Source organism: Taudactylus pleione, unplaced genomic scaffold (genome assembly GCF_031769625.1).
Source record: "Taudactylus pleione unplaced genomic scaffold, aTauple2 ptg000032l, whole genome shotgun sequence".
Taxonomy (NCBI): Eukaryota; Metazoa; Chordata; class Amphibia; order Anura; family Myobatrachidae; genus Taudactylus; species Taudactylus pleione.
The window spans coordinates 48,678,324-48,699,046 of NW_028284434.1; the positions used below are offsets into that span (position 1 = coordinate 48,678,324).

General features: G+C 44.9%; 1 protein-coding gene across 2 annotated transcripts in view; it reads left to right on the forward strand.

The window, feature by feature from the left end:
- The window catches only part of IFT140 (intraflagellar transport 140), a 114,700-nt gene that overhangs the window by 82,943 nt on the left and 11,034 nt on the right, over positions 1-20,723 (forward strand). Inside the window, exons 19-25 of one of the 2 annotated variants that reach the window (XM_088452080.1) lie at positions 8,060-8,237; positions 11,214-11,404; positions 13,816-13,911; positions 14,427-14,559; positions 15,644-15,787; positions 15,870-15,998; positions 16,160-16,342. In XM_088452080.1, the coding sequence (XP_088308206.1) occupies positions 8,060-8,237; positions 11,214-11,404; positions 13,816-13,911; positions 14,427-14,559; positions 15,644-15,787; positions 15,870-15,998; positions 16,160-16,342 (1,054 nt within the window). The remainder of the gene's footprint in view (positions 1-8,059; positions 8,238-11,213; positions 11,405-13,815; positions 13,912-14,426; positions 14,560-15,643; positions 15,788-15,869; positions 15,999-16,159; positions 16,343-20,723) is intronic. The other variant, XM_088452081.1, reaches the window with a different exon arrangement.

Sequence of the window (20,723 nt, forward strand, 5' to 3'; positions counted from 1 at the left end):
GGTCACGCAGACGCACAAAAGCCACGGAAGGAGCCGGATAGGGGAGGAGGTATCCGAATGGATCCCTCTACTCAACCCGGGACTCCTTCGCATAGGGAGGGAGCAGGTTTCGGGAGCACTCACCATCTGAAGATGGTGAATGCTCCCGCGGCCAAGCTTCGAAAATATTGTATTTTTGGAGCATGATCAATTCTGTCCCCATACTAGTGTATGGGAACAGCGGGCCACTCCGGGAGAGAAATCTGTGACATCTCCTGCATTACCTTTCCGATGAATGGTGCGAAAACTTAATTTCTACAAAAGCAGGTGAAAATGTGATGCTTTTGTAGAAATTAAGTGATGATGGATAGACCCCTTACTCGCACACAGATATACAAGTGTCACATATCAATTAAATCAGCACAGTCTGCTGGTGCGTCCTAATCGCATCACATCGCAACTTAGTTACATTTTCGCCAGAAAAGACACCCGGCGCTAGCAGAGTCTCACGGGACGTGACGTTCCAAAAGGTTTTTTTTTTTTTTTTTAGCACAACTGCAGCAAAGATGTGTAAGGACACACCAGTAAGCAGGGGCGCTTTAAGAGAGGAGGGGGCCCGTGTGCAGCCTCCGTTTGAGCCCCCTTCTCTCTGGCAGCGCAGTAGATTGTGGCTTAATCTACTGCGCATGTGCGGGTCTCCAGGAACATGGGGCCTGCGCCTAATTCCCAGGGACATCTTTTCTGCACATGCGCGAGTCACCGGGAAAATGGTCGCCACCTTTTTCCATGTGATTTTTGCAGAGCAGCGCCCTGAAGACTGCGGAAAGGTAAGTATAAAATAAATATGGGTGCATGGTGTGCGCCTGGAAGAGTAACTTGGAAAGATGATTAGGAAAGGCAAATTATTTTTATATAAAGACGTAATGACCTCAATACTGTTTTTGTACATTCACACCTACACAATTAAAACAGAAAATTATATTTATGGGTGTTTTTTTTTTTTTTTAGCTGAAAATAATTTTATGGGAAATGTGATTATGCATAGTTGTAAGGACTATTTATAAAATCACTTTCCTGATTTAGGTTGCAGGAAGGGCTAACCTACTATGCAGTTCCCACATCAGAAGTCGCTAGAACGTACGTGTCTTGGCAGGTGACTGTGTATAAGTGTTGGTGGTATGGAGTATGCGTGTGTTGTAGTGGTATGACATTTATCTTACACATTAACAGGTATTTCAGGCCCTTCACCCTGCAGTGGTGGAAAACTATGTAGAACAAATACTTCTAAGTAACTATCAAAATAGAAATCTGTATTCCTGTATGAAATGTTTATATTGAATGAACTTTCCTGGAACTGCAGAGGTTCATAGCTGATTGCATAGAAAGTTAGATGATATTTTCAGCAACTTACGCAGATCTCCCCAAATTCTCAGTGCCCTCCAGGTTGGATTTCCCTGATTTGCCGATCCCACCCATAATGTGTTTGGGATCAACAAATCGGGGATTTTTAACATTAATAATTTCATTGATTCCCCCGATCTGATCTGACTTAACCAGCTCAACCCTGTCTGTCCTCAACTGCTATCATTGTGTAAAAGCAAATAGCCCAACTGAGTCACACTTGCACTCAACAAATTACTAGACTTCATGTGAGCCATGCCTGCAGTCCAGCTATTTAGCATACTTAATATAAGCTATACCTGTGCTCCACTGCTTACCAAGCCCCATATATGCTGTCCATTTACTCACCAAATTACCAAACATCTGCTGAACCATGTCTGCACTCATTTGCTTACCAAGATTTAACTGAACTATGCCTGCATACCGCTGCTTACCAAACCCCATATGAGCTATGCCTGCACTCAGCAAATTACCGAACCTTAGCTGAGCCATGCCTGCACTTAGCTTATTACCAAAGATCAGCCGAATCATGTCTGCACACAGTTGCTTACCAAGCCTCAGACGAGCCATGCCTGCATACCACTGCTTACCAAACCCCATATGTGCTGTGCCTGCACTCAGCAAATTAGCAAACATCAGCTGAGCCATGTCTGCACTCAGTTGCTTACCAAACCTCAACGGTGCCATGCTTGCATACCGCTGCTTACCAAACACCATATGTGCTGTGCCTGCACTCAGCAAAATACCAAACATCAGCTGAACCATTTCTGCACTCATTCCTAATATTCTGCATTTAGTGGTGGAATTTTTTTCATACACAGAATGTTAGGGAAAGCTCCAGCTGTTTTTTTTATACCCACATTTTTCCTGTCCTTTTTATTTCATCCAGGCGTCTACCTTTTTATACCCCAAACACACCGCAAGCCAAATGCATTAACACTGTTGTTGTCCTAGACCAGTGTTGGCTAACCTTGACACTCCACCTGTTGTGGAACTATATATCCCAGCATGCCCTGCCACAGTTTTAGCATGCCCTAATAGCAAAACTGTAGCAGTGCATGCTGGGTTATGTAGTTCCATAACAGCTGGAGTGTCAATGTTAGCCAACACTGTCCTAGACTATAAATAAATGGTATTCTGCCGGATGGTGAACCAAAAGTGGAGCACAAAGGTTGTATTGATGGAATTTGTTGGGAAATATTTTGGTACAAAATATTTCTGCACTTATCTCTAACCAGCGGATAAAATGTTGTCAGGTTCTGAATGTCGACAAGCAATATGTTGACATTCAAAACTATCGACATGGTTAAAATGTCGCAATTTTCAGAATGTTGACATTTAACAGGTCGACACCAGAATGTCAATATACAGGATTTTTTTTTGTTAGGGTTGGCTAAAATAACCCTATTATTGGTTGTCGATCTAAAGTCCATGTTGACATTCTGGTGTCGACATTTTGGCTGTCGTCCTTCTGAATGTCGACTTTTCATATCACACCAGCTTAGCCAGATCTCCACTCTGCTGCTTACCTTACCCTAGCTGAATTACATCTGCACTCTGCTGCTTACCTTACTCCAGCTGAGCCACATTTGCACTCTACTGCTTACCTTACTCCAACTGAGCCACATCTGCACTCTGCTGCTTATCTTACCCCAGATGAGCCACATACTGTATGTACCCTGCTGCTTACCTTACCCCAGCTGTGCCACATCTGCACTCTACTGCTTTACTTACTCCAGATGAGCCACATATGTACCCTGTTGCTTACCTTACCCCAGCTGAGCTACATCTGCACTCTGCTGCTTACCTTACTCCAGCTGAGCTACATCTGCTCTCTGCTGCTTACCTTACCCCAGCTGCGCTACATCTGCTCTCTGCTGCTTACCTTACTCCAGCTGAGCCACATCCGCACTCTGCTGCTTGCTTACCTTACCTCAGATGAGCCACATCTTACTCCTTACTCCAGCTGAGCCATGCCTGTACTCAGATGCTCACCCTACAATCAATGAGCCATGTTGTCCGTCTGAATGTCGACTTTTCATATAACACCAGCATAGCCAGATCTCCACTTTGCTGCTTACCTTACCCTAGCTGAACTACATCTGCACTCTGCTGCTTACCTTACTCCAGCTGAGCCACATCTGCACTCTGCTGCTTATCTTACCCCAGATGAGCCACATATGTACTCTGCTGCTTACCTTACTCCAGCTGAGCCACATTTGCACTCTGCTGCTTACCTTACTCCAGCTGAGCCACATCTGCACTCTTCTGCTTACCCTAGATGAGCCACATATGTACTCTGCTGCTTACCTTACCCCAGCTGAGCTACAGTTGCACTCTGCTGCTTACCTTACCCCAGCTGAGCTACATCTGCACTCTGCTGCTTACCTTACTCCAGCTGAGCCACATCCGCACTCTGCTGCTTACCTTACTCCAGCTGAGCCACATTTGCACTCTGCTGCTTACCTTACTCCAGCTGAGCCACATCTGCACTCTTCTGCTTACCTTACCCTAGATGAGCCACATATGTACTCTGCTGCTTACCTTACCCCAGCTGAGCTACATTTGCACTCTGCTGCTTACCTTACTCCAGCTGAGCCACATCTGCACTCTGCTGCTTAACTTACCTCAGATGAGCCACATCTTACTCCAGCTGAGCCATGCCTGTACTCAGCTGCTCACCCTACAATCAATGAGCCATGTTGTCCTTCTGAATGTCGACTTTTCATATAACGCCAGCTTAGCCAAATCTCCACTTTGCTGCTTACCTTACCCTAGCTGAACTACATCTGCACTCTGCTGCTTACCTTACTCCAGCTGAGCCACATCTGCACTCTGCTGCTTACCTTACCCTAGATGAGCCACATATGTACTCTACTGCTTACCTTAGCCCAGCTGAGCTACATCTGCACTCTGCCGCTTACCTTGCTCCAGCTGAGCCACATTTGCACTCTGCTGCTCACCTTACCCTAGATGAGCCACATCTTATTCCAGCTGAACCATGCCTGTACTCAGCTGCTCACCCTACAATCAATGAGCCATGCCTAAACTCAGCTTCTCCCCTTACCCCTGCTGATCCATGAACTCAGCTACTCATCTAACCCCACTGAGCCATGCCTGTACTCAGCTGCTCACCTTACCCCCACTGAACCATGCACCGTACTCAGCTGCTCACCCTACCTCCACTGAGCCATGCCTGACCTGTATGCCATCTGAGCTGTAAACTCTATCATTACTTTCCATTGTCTCAGGACTCACGTGGCTCGGAGGCTCGGCACCATCTTTGTTTGAATACGATTGCTGAGACAAGGGAGCCTGTTTGTATACCACCCATTGTTCTGGAGGCATTATACTAATCTTTCATTTAGTGAAGCAAAACTTGTAATTTGACTCAGTTGACTACTATTGTGATTGTACAGAAATGCAATAGTACATTTAAAGATCTGGCCAACTACAATGTTGTCCATAGCACAGCGAATAGCGATATGCGTGTCGCGAGACGGACTCCCGTGATCGGAGACGCACACTCAAGTCTCCTTAGGATATAATGGGAGATGCACTCCCACGATCGGGGACACGCTTTTGCTTGGCGCATAGCGTGATTCATGGGCATGTTTGTGCCGCGATCAGTCACAATGAACGTGGGCGCATCTATAGAAACAGAAAAATGTCTGAGCACCCAATTTACGTCTGGAAGTGTAATGGATAGTGTGATTAAACATCTCAACCAGCTGTATAACATTATCCGATACTATTTGCTGGATAACCCCGGCAAATATTAATTACCCTCCAAACGTATGTACAGGGGTCGCAGCAGATATTAGCTTCAATTGCAAAAGCAGTCCCTGAAAATGGTGCTAGCCATTGTAGCCTACAGTCCACAAAAAGCACCTGGAGAAGGATCCGTAAAATCCCTCCCTGGCACTCTCCATTCACGTATACCCGGTCAGCAGACCGCACATGCGCAGTAGCACGTCCGCTCTGGAAAATGAAAGTAATCACTAATGTGTTTTTTTTTTTTACTTGTACACAAAACCTTCTAAACGCATCTAAAACACAATGGTTAATAAATGAGTCTCAAAGATTAATTTACATATATAATGCTTGTACTGTTAGTGTAAGCATATAAAATACTGTAAGAGTGGTATTGAAGCACTTATGATGGGTTAAATGTACAGGGACAGTCAACAAGCTGCCATGTGCTAAACAAACATAAGATTGTTGACTTGGTCTGAGAAGCAAATGCACCTTCAGATCCCCCCCAGTGATCACGTCCCTTGCACCCGCTGGGATGGACCCCACCTTTTAGCTGCGTCACTGCCGTGGCAGGAAAATGTTATCAGGGTCTGCTCTGAAGCAGTTACTGATGTGATGAGTGTCCAGAGGAAGACCGGGGTACACACCTTATCCTCTCTGCGGTGCTCTAATGAGCAGCACACTGATATTCTATGATAGAGCAGTTCTATATTTCACTGTTGATGGACGGCAGTTCTTAGTTCTCTAGGCAGAAAGGACTAAAATAGCAATGCTCTGCAGAGTCTTAGTAATGTTGTAACCATGATACCAACATTTAATATTGAAAACCCCTTATTACAGTGGTCATTATGAAACTGGTATAACCCATTGGCAGAAACACTTTCCAGATCTCAGTGAATGATCACTTCTAAAAGCACTTTTATATTCCAATAGAGTTCTTGCAACCACCAAATACCAGGAAATGTTTTTCAAATTGTTTTTAAGGGGCTATATGTCGCCCTCTCTTTATTTCTCCTCTCCTCCCTTTCATTATTTCTCCTCTCCTCCCTTTCATTATTTCTCCTCTCTTCCTTCTCTTTATTTCTCCTCTCCTCCCTTTCATTATTTCTCCTCTCTTCCTTCTCTTTATTTCTCCTCTCCTCCCTTTCATTATTGCTCCTCTCTTCCTTCTCTTTATTTCTCCTCTCTTCCTTCTCTTTATTTCTCCTCTCTTCCTTCTCTTTATTTCTACTCTCTTCCTTCTCTTTATTTCTCCTCTCTTCCTTCTCCTTATTTCTCTTCTTTTTATTTCTCCTCTTTCTTCCTTCTCTTTATTTCTCCTCTCTTCCTTCTATTTATTTATCTTCTCTTCCTTCACTTTATTTCTCCTCTCTCTTCTTACTCTTTATTTCTCTCCTCTCTTCCTTCTCTTTATCTCCTCTCTTTCTACTCATTATTTATCCTCTCTTCCCTTTCATTATTTATCCTCTTTCTTTCCTTCTCCTCTTTCATTATCTCTCCTTCTTTCACTTTCCTTTATTATTCCCCTACCTTTTCTTCTCTCATTTCTTTCCTTCACTGCTATATTTCTCTCCTATTTCTTTATTTCTCTATTTATTTTTTTTCTAATTCTCTCTTTCACTGACTCTTTTTCTCTCACCTCTCTTTCCTTCACTCCTATCTTTCTCTCTCTCTCCTATATATTTATTCCTTTCTCCCTGTCTTGTGTCTCCCCTTCCTAACACTCCTCCTGTCATTAATGCCCAGAGTCAGAGTACGGCCAAGCCAGGGCTGTCTCTTCTTTGATTAGAAACAGGAAATGTACTGTCCACACCATAGTGGGAACGGGGTGTTTACTGATGGGAAGGGATTCTGTGTACGTGTTCTCGTGTTCAGCCGTGTTTGTGCTTCTAGCACATTCATAAACACTCATCAAATCTAATAAACATCCATAAAAAGACCAATATATCTGGGCAAGCCAAGGTTTAAAGGTCACAAGACAATTTGTGAAGAACGACTCGTCTCCCAACCCCCCACCCACACGCACACACCTGGTCATCATTTACTGAATGTCATTTATAATGGTACAAACATAGATCCTGAGATTTATTGCGTTAAGGAACCCCCCCTACACACACCTGGTCATCATTTACTGAATGTCATTTATAAGGATACAAACATAGATCCTGAGATTTATTGCGTTAAGGAACCCCCCCTACACACACCTGGTCATCATTTACTGAATGTCATTTATAAGGATACAAACATAGGCCCTCATTCAGAGCCGTACGCTCTGAGCAGAGCGCACGCTCTGAATGAGGGCCGGGCTCCATTTTCATGGAGCGTCCTCCTGGACGCTCGTATAGCTGTGGGTCACCACCCACAGGCTATACGAGCGTGCATTGTGATGGCCGCGATGGTCGAGACCATCGCGACCATCGAATTTGCGAGCCGGAGCCTGCGGTTGAGGTTTTCAACCGCAAGCTCCGGAGTGATTTTGGCTCTATCAGAGCCAAAATCACTCCCACTGACATCACTAGTGATGTCAGTGGGCCGGCTTCTGACGGGAGGCGTTCCCGTGGGAACGCCCCCGTCAGGGAGGCACGCCCACCAAAGGGGGCGTGCTGTCAATCAACATTGACAGCACGCCCCCTTTGATCGGACACAACGAGCGAAAAACTTTCCTTCGCTCGTCGCGTCTGGCGCATGCGCACGACGGAGCTCCCTCCGTCGTGCGCGTGCTCAGTCCATAACATCGACCCACTTGCGAGCGGACAGCCGCTCGCGAGTGGGTCTGAATCAGGCCCATAGATCCTGGGATTTATTGACTTAAGGATTTATTCTTTAGTCTTATGTGTTTCTTTTTCACTATTACACAACACTGATGAAATGGTATCTGTATGTGATAACTTCTTACATATATATCCTTTTTTCATTATTATAGTGAAACAGTCTGGGAAAACATGGCACGTATGTGCGTGAAGACAAGACGACTCGATGTTGCCAAAGTGTGCCTGGGGAAAATGGGCCATGCCAGGGGCGCCAAGGCATTGCGGGAAGCAGAACAGGAGCCGGAGATAGAGGCCAGAGTGGCTATGTTAGCTGTACAGCTCGGCATGCTGGTACGAGAATGTCTTCACACTGAGAGATTGGCTACAGCAGATAGAATAGGTGCTCAGTAACACCGGCCTAAACAGAATATACATGAGATTATGATATTAGAAATCACCAAGGAGTTTGGTGGCCATAGAAAATCCATAAAATGTACCTGTAGGTCAGGTATGGGGAACCTCCACCACGGGGGCTATATAAGGCCCTCGGAATCATTTGGTATGGCCCTCAGAGCTTTTTTTTGCTAACCTCATCTGGCTAGCAGGGTGCCTAGATTGGCAGCTCCCCAAATCATCCTGAGGTTGCTCTGGGCATTGCTGTAATCCCCGGCAGATTGTGGCCCCGCCCCATGTGACGTCATGTGGAGGGGGCGTGGTCTGCATTGGGCCTGCGAATAATGTTATATATATATCAAAATGGCCCTCGGCAGAAAAAAGGTTCCCCACCCCTGCTGTAGGTCAAGTGATTTTGCAAAGGTCATGGAATTCCAAATAGACTGCTCATATCCTTGTATTTTAAGTATGGTGTATATTCTTTTTTTTTTTTTTACATGAATAGACGTTTTTGACAAAGAAATGAAAAATAAAAGTTATCCCTCTTTTATTTAGAAAAAGTCACATCTGTGTTTTGTGAGTGAAATCTGCATACGTCCAACATTTTCATGTGGGAGTTTGTTCTCATTTGGGGGGTGCCATATCATCGGGGCTGTGTCTAGTGCTTCTAAAGATCTAAGTGATCCTGTAAGACACCTGTGTACACTTCCCAGCAGTTCTAGCAGTTGCGACAACAGTTCTGGTAGTCGGGACAGCACAACATACTTGCTGAAGTGGGAGGTGTTGCCATGAATTGCATCCCCTTTGGGCCATGTTGATGGGTTTAATCTCAAATGACTTAATAAAGCCCCTGAAATTTGGGAGTGTCCTAGATATTCTGGGAAAGTAGGCAAGTATGCGACAGGTCACTCCACTCTAGTTATTACTGGTCTGTCTAAATTAGGGCATTTAGTAGGTATGTGTTTGCGTAATAGTAATAAGCTGCTTTTGTTTGTAGCAGGGCCAAGGGCAAGATGCTGGATAGTTGTTCATACCTGTTAGGACTTCCTTTGTTATACTGTAAGCATTGTAATCTTTTGCTGAAGTTAAAGTGGAAAGAAGCAGTAGATATTGCTCAAACACACTGTGTTAATTATTTTCGAATATGTTGTTCTCTTTTTACTGGTCACCAAAGGTGAGAATATTGTTTCACAGTTTTTTAAGCAACTGTCGACACTAGTCACATATTCTATGGCAGAGTAAATAAAGCACTAAGGCCCTCATTCAGAGCCACTCGCTAGCGGCAGTACGCTCGTTCCGAGCGATGTTCGCACATCTGCGCATGCGTACGGATCGTTATACGCATGCGCGAACCAGTCAGTGCGGCCGAAATTCATGTGCTCGCAATATAGCGAATGCCTGCTATTTTGAGTGACAGAATGAGGCGTATGTGGGTGGTAACAGGGGAAGGTGTTTGAAAATGGGGAGTGGAGATCCGAACGCAGGTGTGCTTAAAGGTCAAAACGGGCGTTTTATGGGTGTGCATAATTAATACAGCAGCGTCATTGACCACGTCACTGGGTTATTTTATAGCCAGAACTGCTCGCAAGATTGTGGTTGAAAAAACCAACCACAAGAATAGCGAGCAGTTCATACGCTGTTCGATGTACTCGATTAATCTAATAAATAGCGGACGTGACGTATGATGCGAGCGGCCAGGGGGCGTTTTTATCAAATAAACGAGCGTATGTTTTGCTCGCTCGTTCAGACATAGAGGCGTTAACAGACCGCAAACAGCGGACGGTTCATTTGAATAGCCACCCCCTTTTTATGAACGAGCGAGCGCTAATTGCGAGCGGCTCTGAAGAGTTTATCTCACAACAGGAAAGACCTAATGCAAATTTGTATTTTGGCAGAGGTTCTGTAATAAAGATTATTGCTGATATGCATTAATGCAGGTATTAAAGAGCTAGCTTTTCATTATTATTTTTAGAAATAACATAGATGATATATAAAACCAAAAGAACATATTACATTTAGTGGCTTGTATATAACGGTTATAGCTGCAATGGTGATTTCATACAGCGGCAACTTCTGCAGCAGGTCCAGTGTGAATGACTTGGGAAACATAAGGACAGCACTGTAGTTTCTGTACTGTATAACGTCTATTTATTTCAATAAGACAAACCTGACCTCCAAATGATCATGACGCTAAGTTGTACATGATGTTCTACACGTTTATCTAATTTGAATTAATTGGCCTTGTAGTATTTTGTGAAGATGTTTAGAAAGATAAAATACAAATGAGGGGATGTAGGCAGCTTTAAATGCCGACGCCTTTCTTAATCCCGACGCCGAAAAGCAGAAGGACGGATGCCCAAATGAGGTAAGCATGGGGTGCCCGTCCTCTTAGCCGCGGGGGGGGGGGGGGGGAGGGTTATGGTTAGGGCAGTTAGCGGGGTTAGCATTAGGTTTTTTTTTGGGGGGGGGGGTTAGGGTTAGGCACCCCTAGGGGAAAGGGTTTAGGGCCAGGCACCACATACGGGTTTAGGCACGAAGGAGGGGGACTTAGGTTCAGGAACTAATGGGGAAGGTTAGGGTCAGGCTACCAGAAGGGAGGGTTAGGGCATCCCTGTCGAGATACCAACCATCGGGATGCTGCTGTCGGAATCCTGACAGCCGGCATATCATATCGATTCCACAAATGAGAAACCTGATTTTATATCTTAACAAATTCCCTCTGAGAATTTAAAGGAGATTATAACTTTAACATACAGGGTTATTATTCTCTTCTAAGCTTTTGGGGGACAGCTGTAAATAGCTTTAGTATGTTCACAAGGTAGATGTTTCCTATCTTTGCGTGTTTGGAGTACTGCAGAGAAGCATTAGAGCCTGCCGAAATAGAAGCCTATGGATGGTTGTACCTATCCTTTATAAATATTATCTTTCTTCCAGGAAGACGCAGAACAGCTGTACAAAGGCTGCAAACGTTACGATCTACTAAATAAACTGTACCAGGCTTGGGGCCAGTGGCAGAAGGCCATTGAGACTGCAGAGAACCATGACCGAATGCACCTCCGCACCACCTATTACCACTATGCCAAGCACATGGAGGCTACCGGAGACCACAGTGTCTCTCTCAACCAGTAAGTATACCAATAGTGATCAGTGATGGCAATGCTAAATTGAAGGCTCTGCTCTGCAAGTAGGTGAAACGCGCCTGGGGTAAAGAGTAGGAACATCACGTTACCGTCCATTCTACTACCACTTCGGGGCTGGCCCCTTCATTCTGTTCCATCTTTTTATATTTCTCTTAAAACACTGATCAGTTTAGCTTCAGTTTAGCCCTATTTATGGTTTATGTTAATCATGAGTGTGAGTGCATATGGGAATTATCTTTATTACATTACATGTTGTAATTGTGCGTATGTGACGCGTTTAATTACATCGTTTGGAGTGCGCCTGGATGTTCGTGTCTACACCTAAGTGCTGTTTGGACTCGCAAAACTGGTCCTATTAAACGTATAGTCTTAAATAAAATCATGAGAGTGAGGAGACAGTTAAGCTGTTTTTACTACATGTTTATTTTTGTGTCTTTTCATATTTTTTCTTCATTTGGTGAACTTAGCCTAGAGAAGCGGTAACCCATATAAAGCGGGCCGTCAAAATGCAGAAGTCACCCCAGTGAAATTATCTAGTGTGCCCTGATATTCTACTACAGTGCACCAAGGAAGGGTCACTGGTAGAGCAATGCTTCGTAGCACACACAGAACAGGGTTTGCCCTGCTATCTGCACCTTCTGCACACCTTCAATCTAATTTAATATAGCAGCTTTTGCAAGAGTAAATCTTGTGTTTGCATATGTGTGCAGAACTAGGCTGGTTATTATGCCTGCCCCACACTACACAGGGAATGCCCCAATTCACTCAGATCATTTCTGCAAACATAAGTTCAAACAACATTTAAAGGGTGGGCAGTGCCGAAACTAGGATATCTGTCACCTGGTGCAAGGCAGCAATTTTGCACCCCCTCCCTTCCTGTACTTGAAGTTTGTCCTTACTCCTCCATAAGGTAGTGAACTACTCAAACGTCCCTGGTATAGTGACTTACATTATTCCACACACCATAATGCCCATTGCACATTATGCCACACACTGTAATGCCTATTACCAAAGTGCCACTTACATATTTGCCCGACACCATTTTATACCCCACAGTAAGGCTTCTAATTACTTTAAAATTACCTGCTCATTGTCAGGGGTTTCATCCTTGTTGCCAGGGGGTTTCATGCTTGTTGCCAGGCGGTTTCTTGCTTGTTGCCAGGGGGTTTCATGCTTGTTGCTAGGGGTTACATGCTTGTTGCCAGGGGTTACATGCTCATTGCCATGGGGTTTGTGCTTCTTGCCATGGGGTGTCATGCTCGTTGCCAGGGGGGGTTTATGCTCATTGCCAGGGGATTTCACGGGAGAAGATGCAGATTTCAGCATCTTCTCCCGGCAGCGCCAGCGTTCCCAGTGCCGGGAACGCTGTGTGCATTGCGCTGGCTTAACAGACACTAGAGGTCTAGTAGGACCTCTAGCATCTGTCTCCTCCTAGGCGGCGGCCATTTTTGGAGGGCCGTTTTCAGCAGAGTCCATGGAATTTGCTAAAAATGGCCATCCAAAAATGGCCGCCGCCAAAGAGGAGACAGACACTAGAGGGTCAGTAAGGACTTCTAGCATTTGTCTCCTCTTCGGCGGCGGCCATTTTTGGATGGCCGTTTTCTGAGTCTGCAGCCCCAAAGCCACCTCGAGTCAGCTTTTTTCGCCCCCTGCAATCCGGCACCCGGTGCACATGCACCTCTAGCCCCCCCCTAGTTGCGGCCCTGGGGTGGGATGTGCATTTCTGCCTCTTTACTGTACAGGATAGAGAGTATCATACTTTTTGGAATATTAATGTACTGAACATGATATAAAAGTTCTGCACATTGTAACAAACAGTAAGATGCTTCCTTATGTGTATATAAGCACTCTAGATTAATCTTGTTATAATTAAAGCCATCTGTGATACAGTTTGATGTGTATGTTATACAGTGCAGCAGTTCAAGCAGGTTTATTTCATTGCGACTGCAGCACAATTTTACATGTTGTTTCAGTTAGTAGGTGTTGAACTGGAAATCAGTCTAAAAGTAGCAGACGGGAATGCTTAATGCACATTTGGGGCAGTTTCCTTCCTGACTCGGGGAAAATCCATTGAGTTGGGATGTCATAGAGTACTCTGCTGAATTTCATCACTTCTTATAATGTGTATTGTCATTAGGAAGGGATGCAGTTCTGACCGTGACTAGACAGGAGAAAGTCGGAGCAGGGATCCCGTGTATGGGCAGTAGAACTTTAAACATGTTCCTAAAGTGGCATGTTTAAAATGATAATACCTGCAAGGTTACAATGCTTTCCATGTCAGGATCCCAGCTCTGACTTTCTCCTGTCCATATAGTTACTGTGGTCATAGTGACTGTAGGCCTATATTCCATTAGGATCTAGTCACATTCACAGAACTGTCCTTTTGTTTTGTATAGCTATGAGAAGTCGGACACCCACCGTTTCGAGGTCCCAAGGATGCTCCACGATGACCCGCAGGCCTTAGAAGATTACATTAATACGAAGAAGGATAAGTAAGATAATCCAATACAATAAGATAATATGATATTATATGTCATATAATTTATTGGAACAACCCTATGTCAGAGCAGTTTTGACCTGTGAAGGAGAAAAGCGGGTCATTTCCCTGTTTATGAACATAGGTATGCATAGTTGTTGTAGGTTTAGGTGGCGGAAATGCCCAGTACCATTCTTAATGTTGTCCCCTCTTTACAGCTTCCTCTGTAAAATGCAACATGTCTAATTGATAATCCTCTTAGCATTAGTTTTAGCTTTCCCACCAGACTGGCTTCAGAGATTCCCCCATGTTAGACCCAATCCTGTGCTTCATGTGCTGTTACCTCACTCTAATCTTACCATCTATATCCACCATGGGATGGGAACAGGATGGCGCATCCCATCCACCATTGATGATTGGCTACTGCTAGGCCTTTTGGTTGTACGTACTTCTATAAAATGAAGACCAAGAAGATATATTACATATAACTCACTATTATAGCACTGTGTTTTTCTGGGTGTCCCCCTACAGAAGTCTGTGGAAGTGGTGGGCTCAATTCCTGGAAAGCCGGTCAGACATGGACTCTGCTCTCAAGTACTATGAGCTGGCTCAGGATTACTTGTCTTTGGTACGGGTGCACTGCTACCTGAGGAACATTCAGAAGGTGAGAGACCGCTATACACAGCAAGTGGGTCGCTAACAGGAATGAGCACATACACCTTTGCACAAACGGGGCTATTTGGCGTGCCACAGACTGCGGCTTAACATAACGAAGCGTCTTTTTCTTCAAATATGAGTCTTAGTTGCATTACTAATGCAACAAAAGTACATTGCAAGGGTTCACTGACTAATGACTCTGGCAATACTTGTACTTCTATGTTCCGATAGAAGCGACTGCACCATGCCTGCTAACACATATCATTATGCTTAATCTGTGACTTTATACACATTTAATACCAATTCCTTTGCAACAAAACAACTAATCTAGTGTCCCTGGTACACTATAGGGCAGATTAAATTAGCCGTGGGACTTACTGCGCAGCTAAAACTTTGTCTGGAGCTATTCAGTTCCTGCCGTTACCCCACGCGGTAAGCCCCAGAAGGTGCACTTAGCACAGTAAGCCCCAGAAGGTGCACTTAACACAGTAAGCCCCACTTAAACACAGTAAGCCCCACTTACTACAGATTTTTCAGGAGCTGCGTGGAAAAATCTGTGTCAAGTGCACCCTCTGGGGCTTACCGCGTGGGGTAACCCCATAGCTCCGAGCACTTTACCCAGGAACTATGGGTTAATGCGCATTGAAATGGCCAGTAATTTAATAGCTCCAGGCGTTAAACCTGGCTCTTTAGCGCTCAGTAAGTCCCGCTGCTAATTGAATCTGCCCTTGTGAGCGACTTTGTATGAGGCTACAAAGCGAATAAGATGCAAAATTCAGGAAAATTACCCATTACACTAAATGCTATGTGAATTAGGACACACGTGGACAATCTTTAGCATAGAAATTAATTTGCAGATGTAGCAGGACCCCTGCAGTTGCCACACTTGCCAGGCCTAGTATTATTTTTTCTTTCAGAGCTAAACACCCTGAAAATGTTTAACTAGAAGTAGCCTCTTGGAGGAAAGGATAAGCCCTTAAAATAAGTGTACCTGAATTTTTCTAAATATTTTCCTTGTCACATAGACTTTACTTTGTGTCTGGAGAGAACGTCCTTTGTTGTACAGCTGCTGTAACAATCATATATTGCAGGCTGCAGAAATAGCCAATGAGACGGGTAACTTGGCAGCTTCCTACCACTTGGCACGTCACTATGAAACCCAGGGGGATCTGAAACAAGCAGTGCACTTCTACACCAGGGCACAGGCATATAACAACGCCATCAGGCTATGCAAGGTAGGCTTATACAGGATCTTGCATCACCACTACAGATAGAGTACTGAGTGCAGCGTGACCCAGACCTTCTCTCCCTGTACAGGAGAACAACCTGGATGACCAGCTCATGAACCTGGCACTGTTGAGCACCCCAGAGGACATGATGGGAGCAGCTCGGTATTATGAAGAGCAGGGGGAGCAGATGGATAGAGCAGTCATGCTTTACCACAAGGTAGAGGCAGAGACTTTAGAGTGCAGCTTGGTTTGCATGCACAATGTGTTCTAGGGGAAAGCCAGATATTACCTAGTTTGCATTTGAAGCTAGCAGTAAAGTGCAATGTAAATGAACAATGATATTGACACGTTAACGACTTCCACCTCTTTTGCTTTCAGTCCGGTCACCTCTCCAAAGCGCTGGAGTTGGCATTTGCTACTGAGCAGTTTGGGGCTCTTCAGTTAATCGCTGAGGACTTGGATGAGAAGTCTGACACAGCCCTACTCGCCCGTTGCTCTGATTTCTTCATCCAGCATAACCAGTATGCCAAGGCCGTGGAGTTACTACTAGCTGCTAAAAAGGTAAATGATTTCATTTGTGTCCATGTTAAGAGAAAAGATCAATTTACACTGAAGCCGGAGGTAAAGCAGGATTTTTGTACTTACATGAAATAGTTTTCTATGATTCCTATGGGGGACACTGGGGCCTTGGGGGGGGGGTATAGAGGCTCAACCAGGAGTTTGGACAAAATGTAACATACTGTAGGTCCTCAGCATTCTGACAGCATCCAAATGATCCTGAAGTTAAGGTAACAGTATCCTGATTCATGTGACAACTGGATACCACCTTAGAATGAAAAGGGCATTTTATCTGACAGAGCAGCCCTATCTTCATGGAAAGTGACACATGTAGACTTGAAAGACAGAGCCCCTATGTCAGCATCAGCGGTTTACTCTCGGCTTGCAGGCTGCTGTTCCCAGCTGCTGTACTGTAGTTTTTTGGCCACCACAGCGGCTCTGATGTCTGGAGGTCAGGCACCTGCGCAGAGGTGTCATTGTTTCCGGCTGCTGGAACGGAGAAACTGGAAGTTCGGGCACATGCGCAGTGAGCTCAGATTGGCGTGAAAGGGAAAGCTGTATGAATGTACTTAAGGGTGCCTTACCTAATATTGATTGTTAGGCGATTAATTGTCTTCTCAGACATCTGAGTCCTAACTCATGTGCCTGTCAGCAGTGCTAATACTTGAAAACTTGTTACCAGACCTCGGATTGAACCCGACCTGTCTCTCCAGTTTTAGTGACTGGGACAGAAGAGAGATTTGGAGGGGCTTAGCTGCCTGGGAGATATTTCCGCTTTGTAACTTTAAAATATATATTGACAGTGATGAAGTTCAATTCGACCCATCCAAGCCACACTGCACATACTATTATCATATTACAGTATCCCCAGTCTTTAACATACCAGGCAATACAGACAATCCCTGATTATATAGCTCCTTCTGTCTGCACTTACAGTGGGGCAAAAAAGTATTTGGACAGCCACCGATTGTGCAAGTTGTTGCACTTTAAAAGATGAGAGAGGTCTGTAATTTCCATCATAGGTACACTTCAACTGTGAGAGACAGAATCAGAACAAAAAATTCAGGAAATCACATTGTATGATTTTTAAACAATTTATTTGTATATTCTTGCGGAAAATAAATATTTGGACAATCAAAAAGTTTAACTCAATACTTTGTAAAGTAACCTCGGTTGGCAATTACAGAGGTCAAATGTTTCCTGTAGTTCTTGACCAGGTTTGCACACACTGCAGCAGGTATTTTGGCCCACTCTTCAATGCAGATCTTCTCTAGATGTGTCATGTTTTGGGGCTGTCGCCGGGCAACACAGACTTTCAACTCCTTCCACAGATTTTCTATTGGGTTGAGGTCTGGAGACTGACTAGGCCAATCCAGGATCTTGAAATGCTTCTTACGGAGCCACTCCTTAGTTTCCCGGGCAGTGTGTTTGGGTTAATTGTCATGCTGGAAGACCCAGCCACATTGCATCTTCAATGCTCTTACTGAGGGAAGGAGGTTTTTGCCCAAAATGTCAGGATACATGGCCCATTAATCCTCTCCATAATACGGATCAGTCATCCTGTCCCCTTTGCAGAAAAGCATCCCCAAAGCATGATGTTTCCACCCCCATGCTTCACAGTGGGTATGGTGTTTTTGGGATGCCACACATCATTCTTCTCCCTCCAAACACGGTGTTCTATTTTGGTCTCATCTGACCACATGACATTCTCCCAATCCTCCTCTGGATCATCCAGATGATCACGGGCAAACTTTAGACGGCCCTGGACATGTGCTGGCTTAAGCAGGGGGACCTTTCAGGTGCTGCAGGATTTGAATCCATGACGTCGTAGTGTGTTACTAATGGTAACCTTTGTGAATGACTGTGGTCCCAGCTCTCTTGAGGTCATTGACCAGGTCCCCCCGTGTAGTTCTGGGCTGATCCCTCACCGTTCTCAAGATCATTGATACCCCACGAGGTGAGATCTTGCATGGAGCCCCTGGTCGAGGGAGATTGTCAGTGATCTTGTATTTCTTGCGCCAACAGTTGATCTCTTCTCACCAAGCTGCTTGCCTATTGTCGAGCAGCTCATCCCAGCCTTGTGCAGGTCTACAATTTTGACCCTGGTGTCCTAAGACAGCTCTCTGGTCTTGGCCATGGTGGAGAGGTTGCAGTCTGACTGTTTGAGGGTGTGGACAGGTGTCTTTTCTACAGTTAACCAGTTCAAACAGGTGCCATTAATACAGGCAACGAGTGGAGGATAGATGAGCTTCCTAAAGAAGAAGTAACATGTCTTTGAAAGCCAGAATTCTTGCTGGTTGGTAGGTGTCCAAATATTTATTTTCCACAAGAATATACAAATAGATTGTTTCAAAATTATACAATGTGATTTCCAGAATTTTTTGTTATGATTCTGTCTCTCACAGTTGAAGTGTACCTATGATGGAAATTACAGACCTCTCTCATCTTTTAAAATGCAACAACTTGCACAATCGGTGGCTGTCCAAATACTTTTTTGCCATACTGTATATACTGAGAAACAAGGGAACGGCTTTAAAAAGTACAGTGTCTGTTTTCTACTCTGGACGGAATGAGGCACAGAGTTACTGACAGGCCGGGGAACCCTCGTATCCTCACATCGCCCTCTTTTTATACTTTATTTAGAATCTGCAGGAGCAGTGCTACCAGAGGGGACATGTAAATTAGATTCAAATTCCATGGGAACGACATAGCATTTACCAAACTTGCTTTCAGATCCCTTTTCCGTGAGTTAAATTACTTAATATTGTGGTTCAGCCAAATGTCAACATCTACCTGAGCCCATATTTCCAGACATTTTGGAATGGAGAAACCAGTCTCCTGTCTGTATATAGCATGTCTGCTGAGAAACTCTGGCCCTGATTCAGAGCCGGACGCTATAACAGAGCGCTAGCTCTGAATCAGGGCGTCTTTTTTTTTTTTTTTATGGAGCAGCCTCCTGGCCGCTCGCATAGCTGTGGGTGACTACCCACAGCTAATGCGAGCGGCCAGGATGATGGTCGCGATGGTCAACACCATCGGGCTTGCGACAAGACCCTTTTGGTAGGGTCTCGTGGCCGCAAGCCCCAGAGAGCTTTCGGCTCAAACAGAGCCGAAAGCTCTCCCACTGACATCACTTGTGATGTCAGTGGGGCCGCACCCAAACGGTAGGCGTTCTCATGGGAACGCCTCCGTCTGGGCAGCCACACCCCCCGGCCCGCCCACCAAAGGGGGCGTGCTGTCACTCAACATCGACAGCACGCCCCCTTTAGTGCGAGACCCGGAGCGACGGATTGCCCGTTGCTATCTGGATCTCGCGCATGTGCACGACGGAGCCGGCTCCGTCATACGCATGCGCTCTGGGCCACCATCAACCCGGTTGTGAGCGCTCAGCGCTTGCTACCGGGTCTGAATCAGGCCCTCTGTTTCTCAGTTCTCCACTGCTGGTTTAAGAATTTATTGTATTGGCTCAAAGGTCAAGATAATGTTACCTAAGATTTTCTTGCAAAACAGTACAGACATCTGCCTAAGAGCCAATAGAGACTTTACTAGTCCCTTTGATGGGACTATCTTGTCTCGGCAAACCTTATTAAGTCAGGTGTCACACAGCAGCCCTAAAAAAATTAGTCTTCTGGGCAGGTATGCAGTTGAATTTTTTGGAATACCATGAATGCATAAATGGGATTTTAAGGTCTGGGACCTCGTTTGTACATGGTCCTGAAGCAAGGGTGGAGCCCTTGGCTTGATCAACAGTTGGTCCAGGTAAAGGATGATTGTGAACCTATTGGACCTCAGAAGAGCAGCGAATAATACCATGATTTTCTCCAGGCCAAAAGGAAGAGCACAAAATTGGTAATGTGACCAGACTCTGAATCTGAGAAGACATTGTTCTTTTCCAAATTGAAGCATGCAAATTCACAACCTTAATATCCATGGAGACCATGAACTTGTTCTGCTCCATGCCATTTATAACAGACCTCAGAGACTCCTCCCTGAACCTGTCCAACCATAGCTGGTTGTTCAAAATGGGCCAAAAATATCTGTCTGGTTTTGGATCAGGAAGAGAATGAATAGAATCCCCATCTATTCTGTTCTTACGGTACTGGAATGGCCGCCGTTGATTTCATTAATGACTAAATTACTTATCGCAAAGCTAGTTGTCTTGTTTTGTCTCTAGGAAGACCAGTGGGTGAAAAAAGCACCCTCCGTAAGCTCCGCAACTATGCTAAAGATTTAGCCCACGCTAGCTCTGCCTAATAAGCTGTGCCACCTGAGGGGGTATGCAACAATTGGTCCTCAAAGGTGAACACGTTGGCATAGGGTGTCTGCCCCTCAATCTCCGATAGGCATCTTAGCCAGATATTATTTTTTTTTAAGTAAGGCAAAA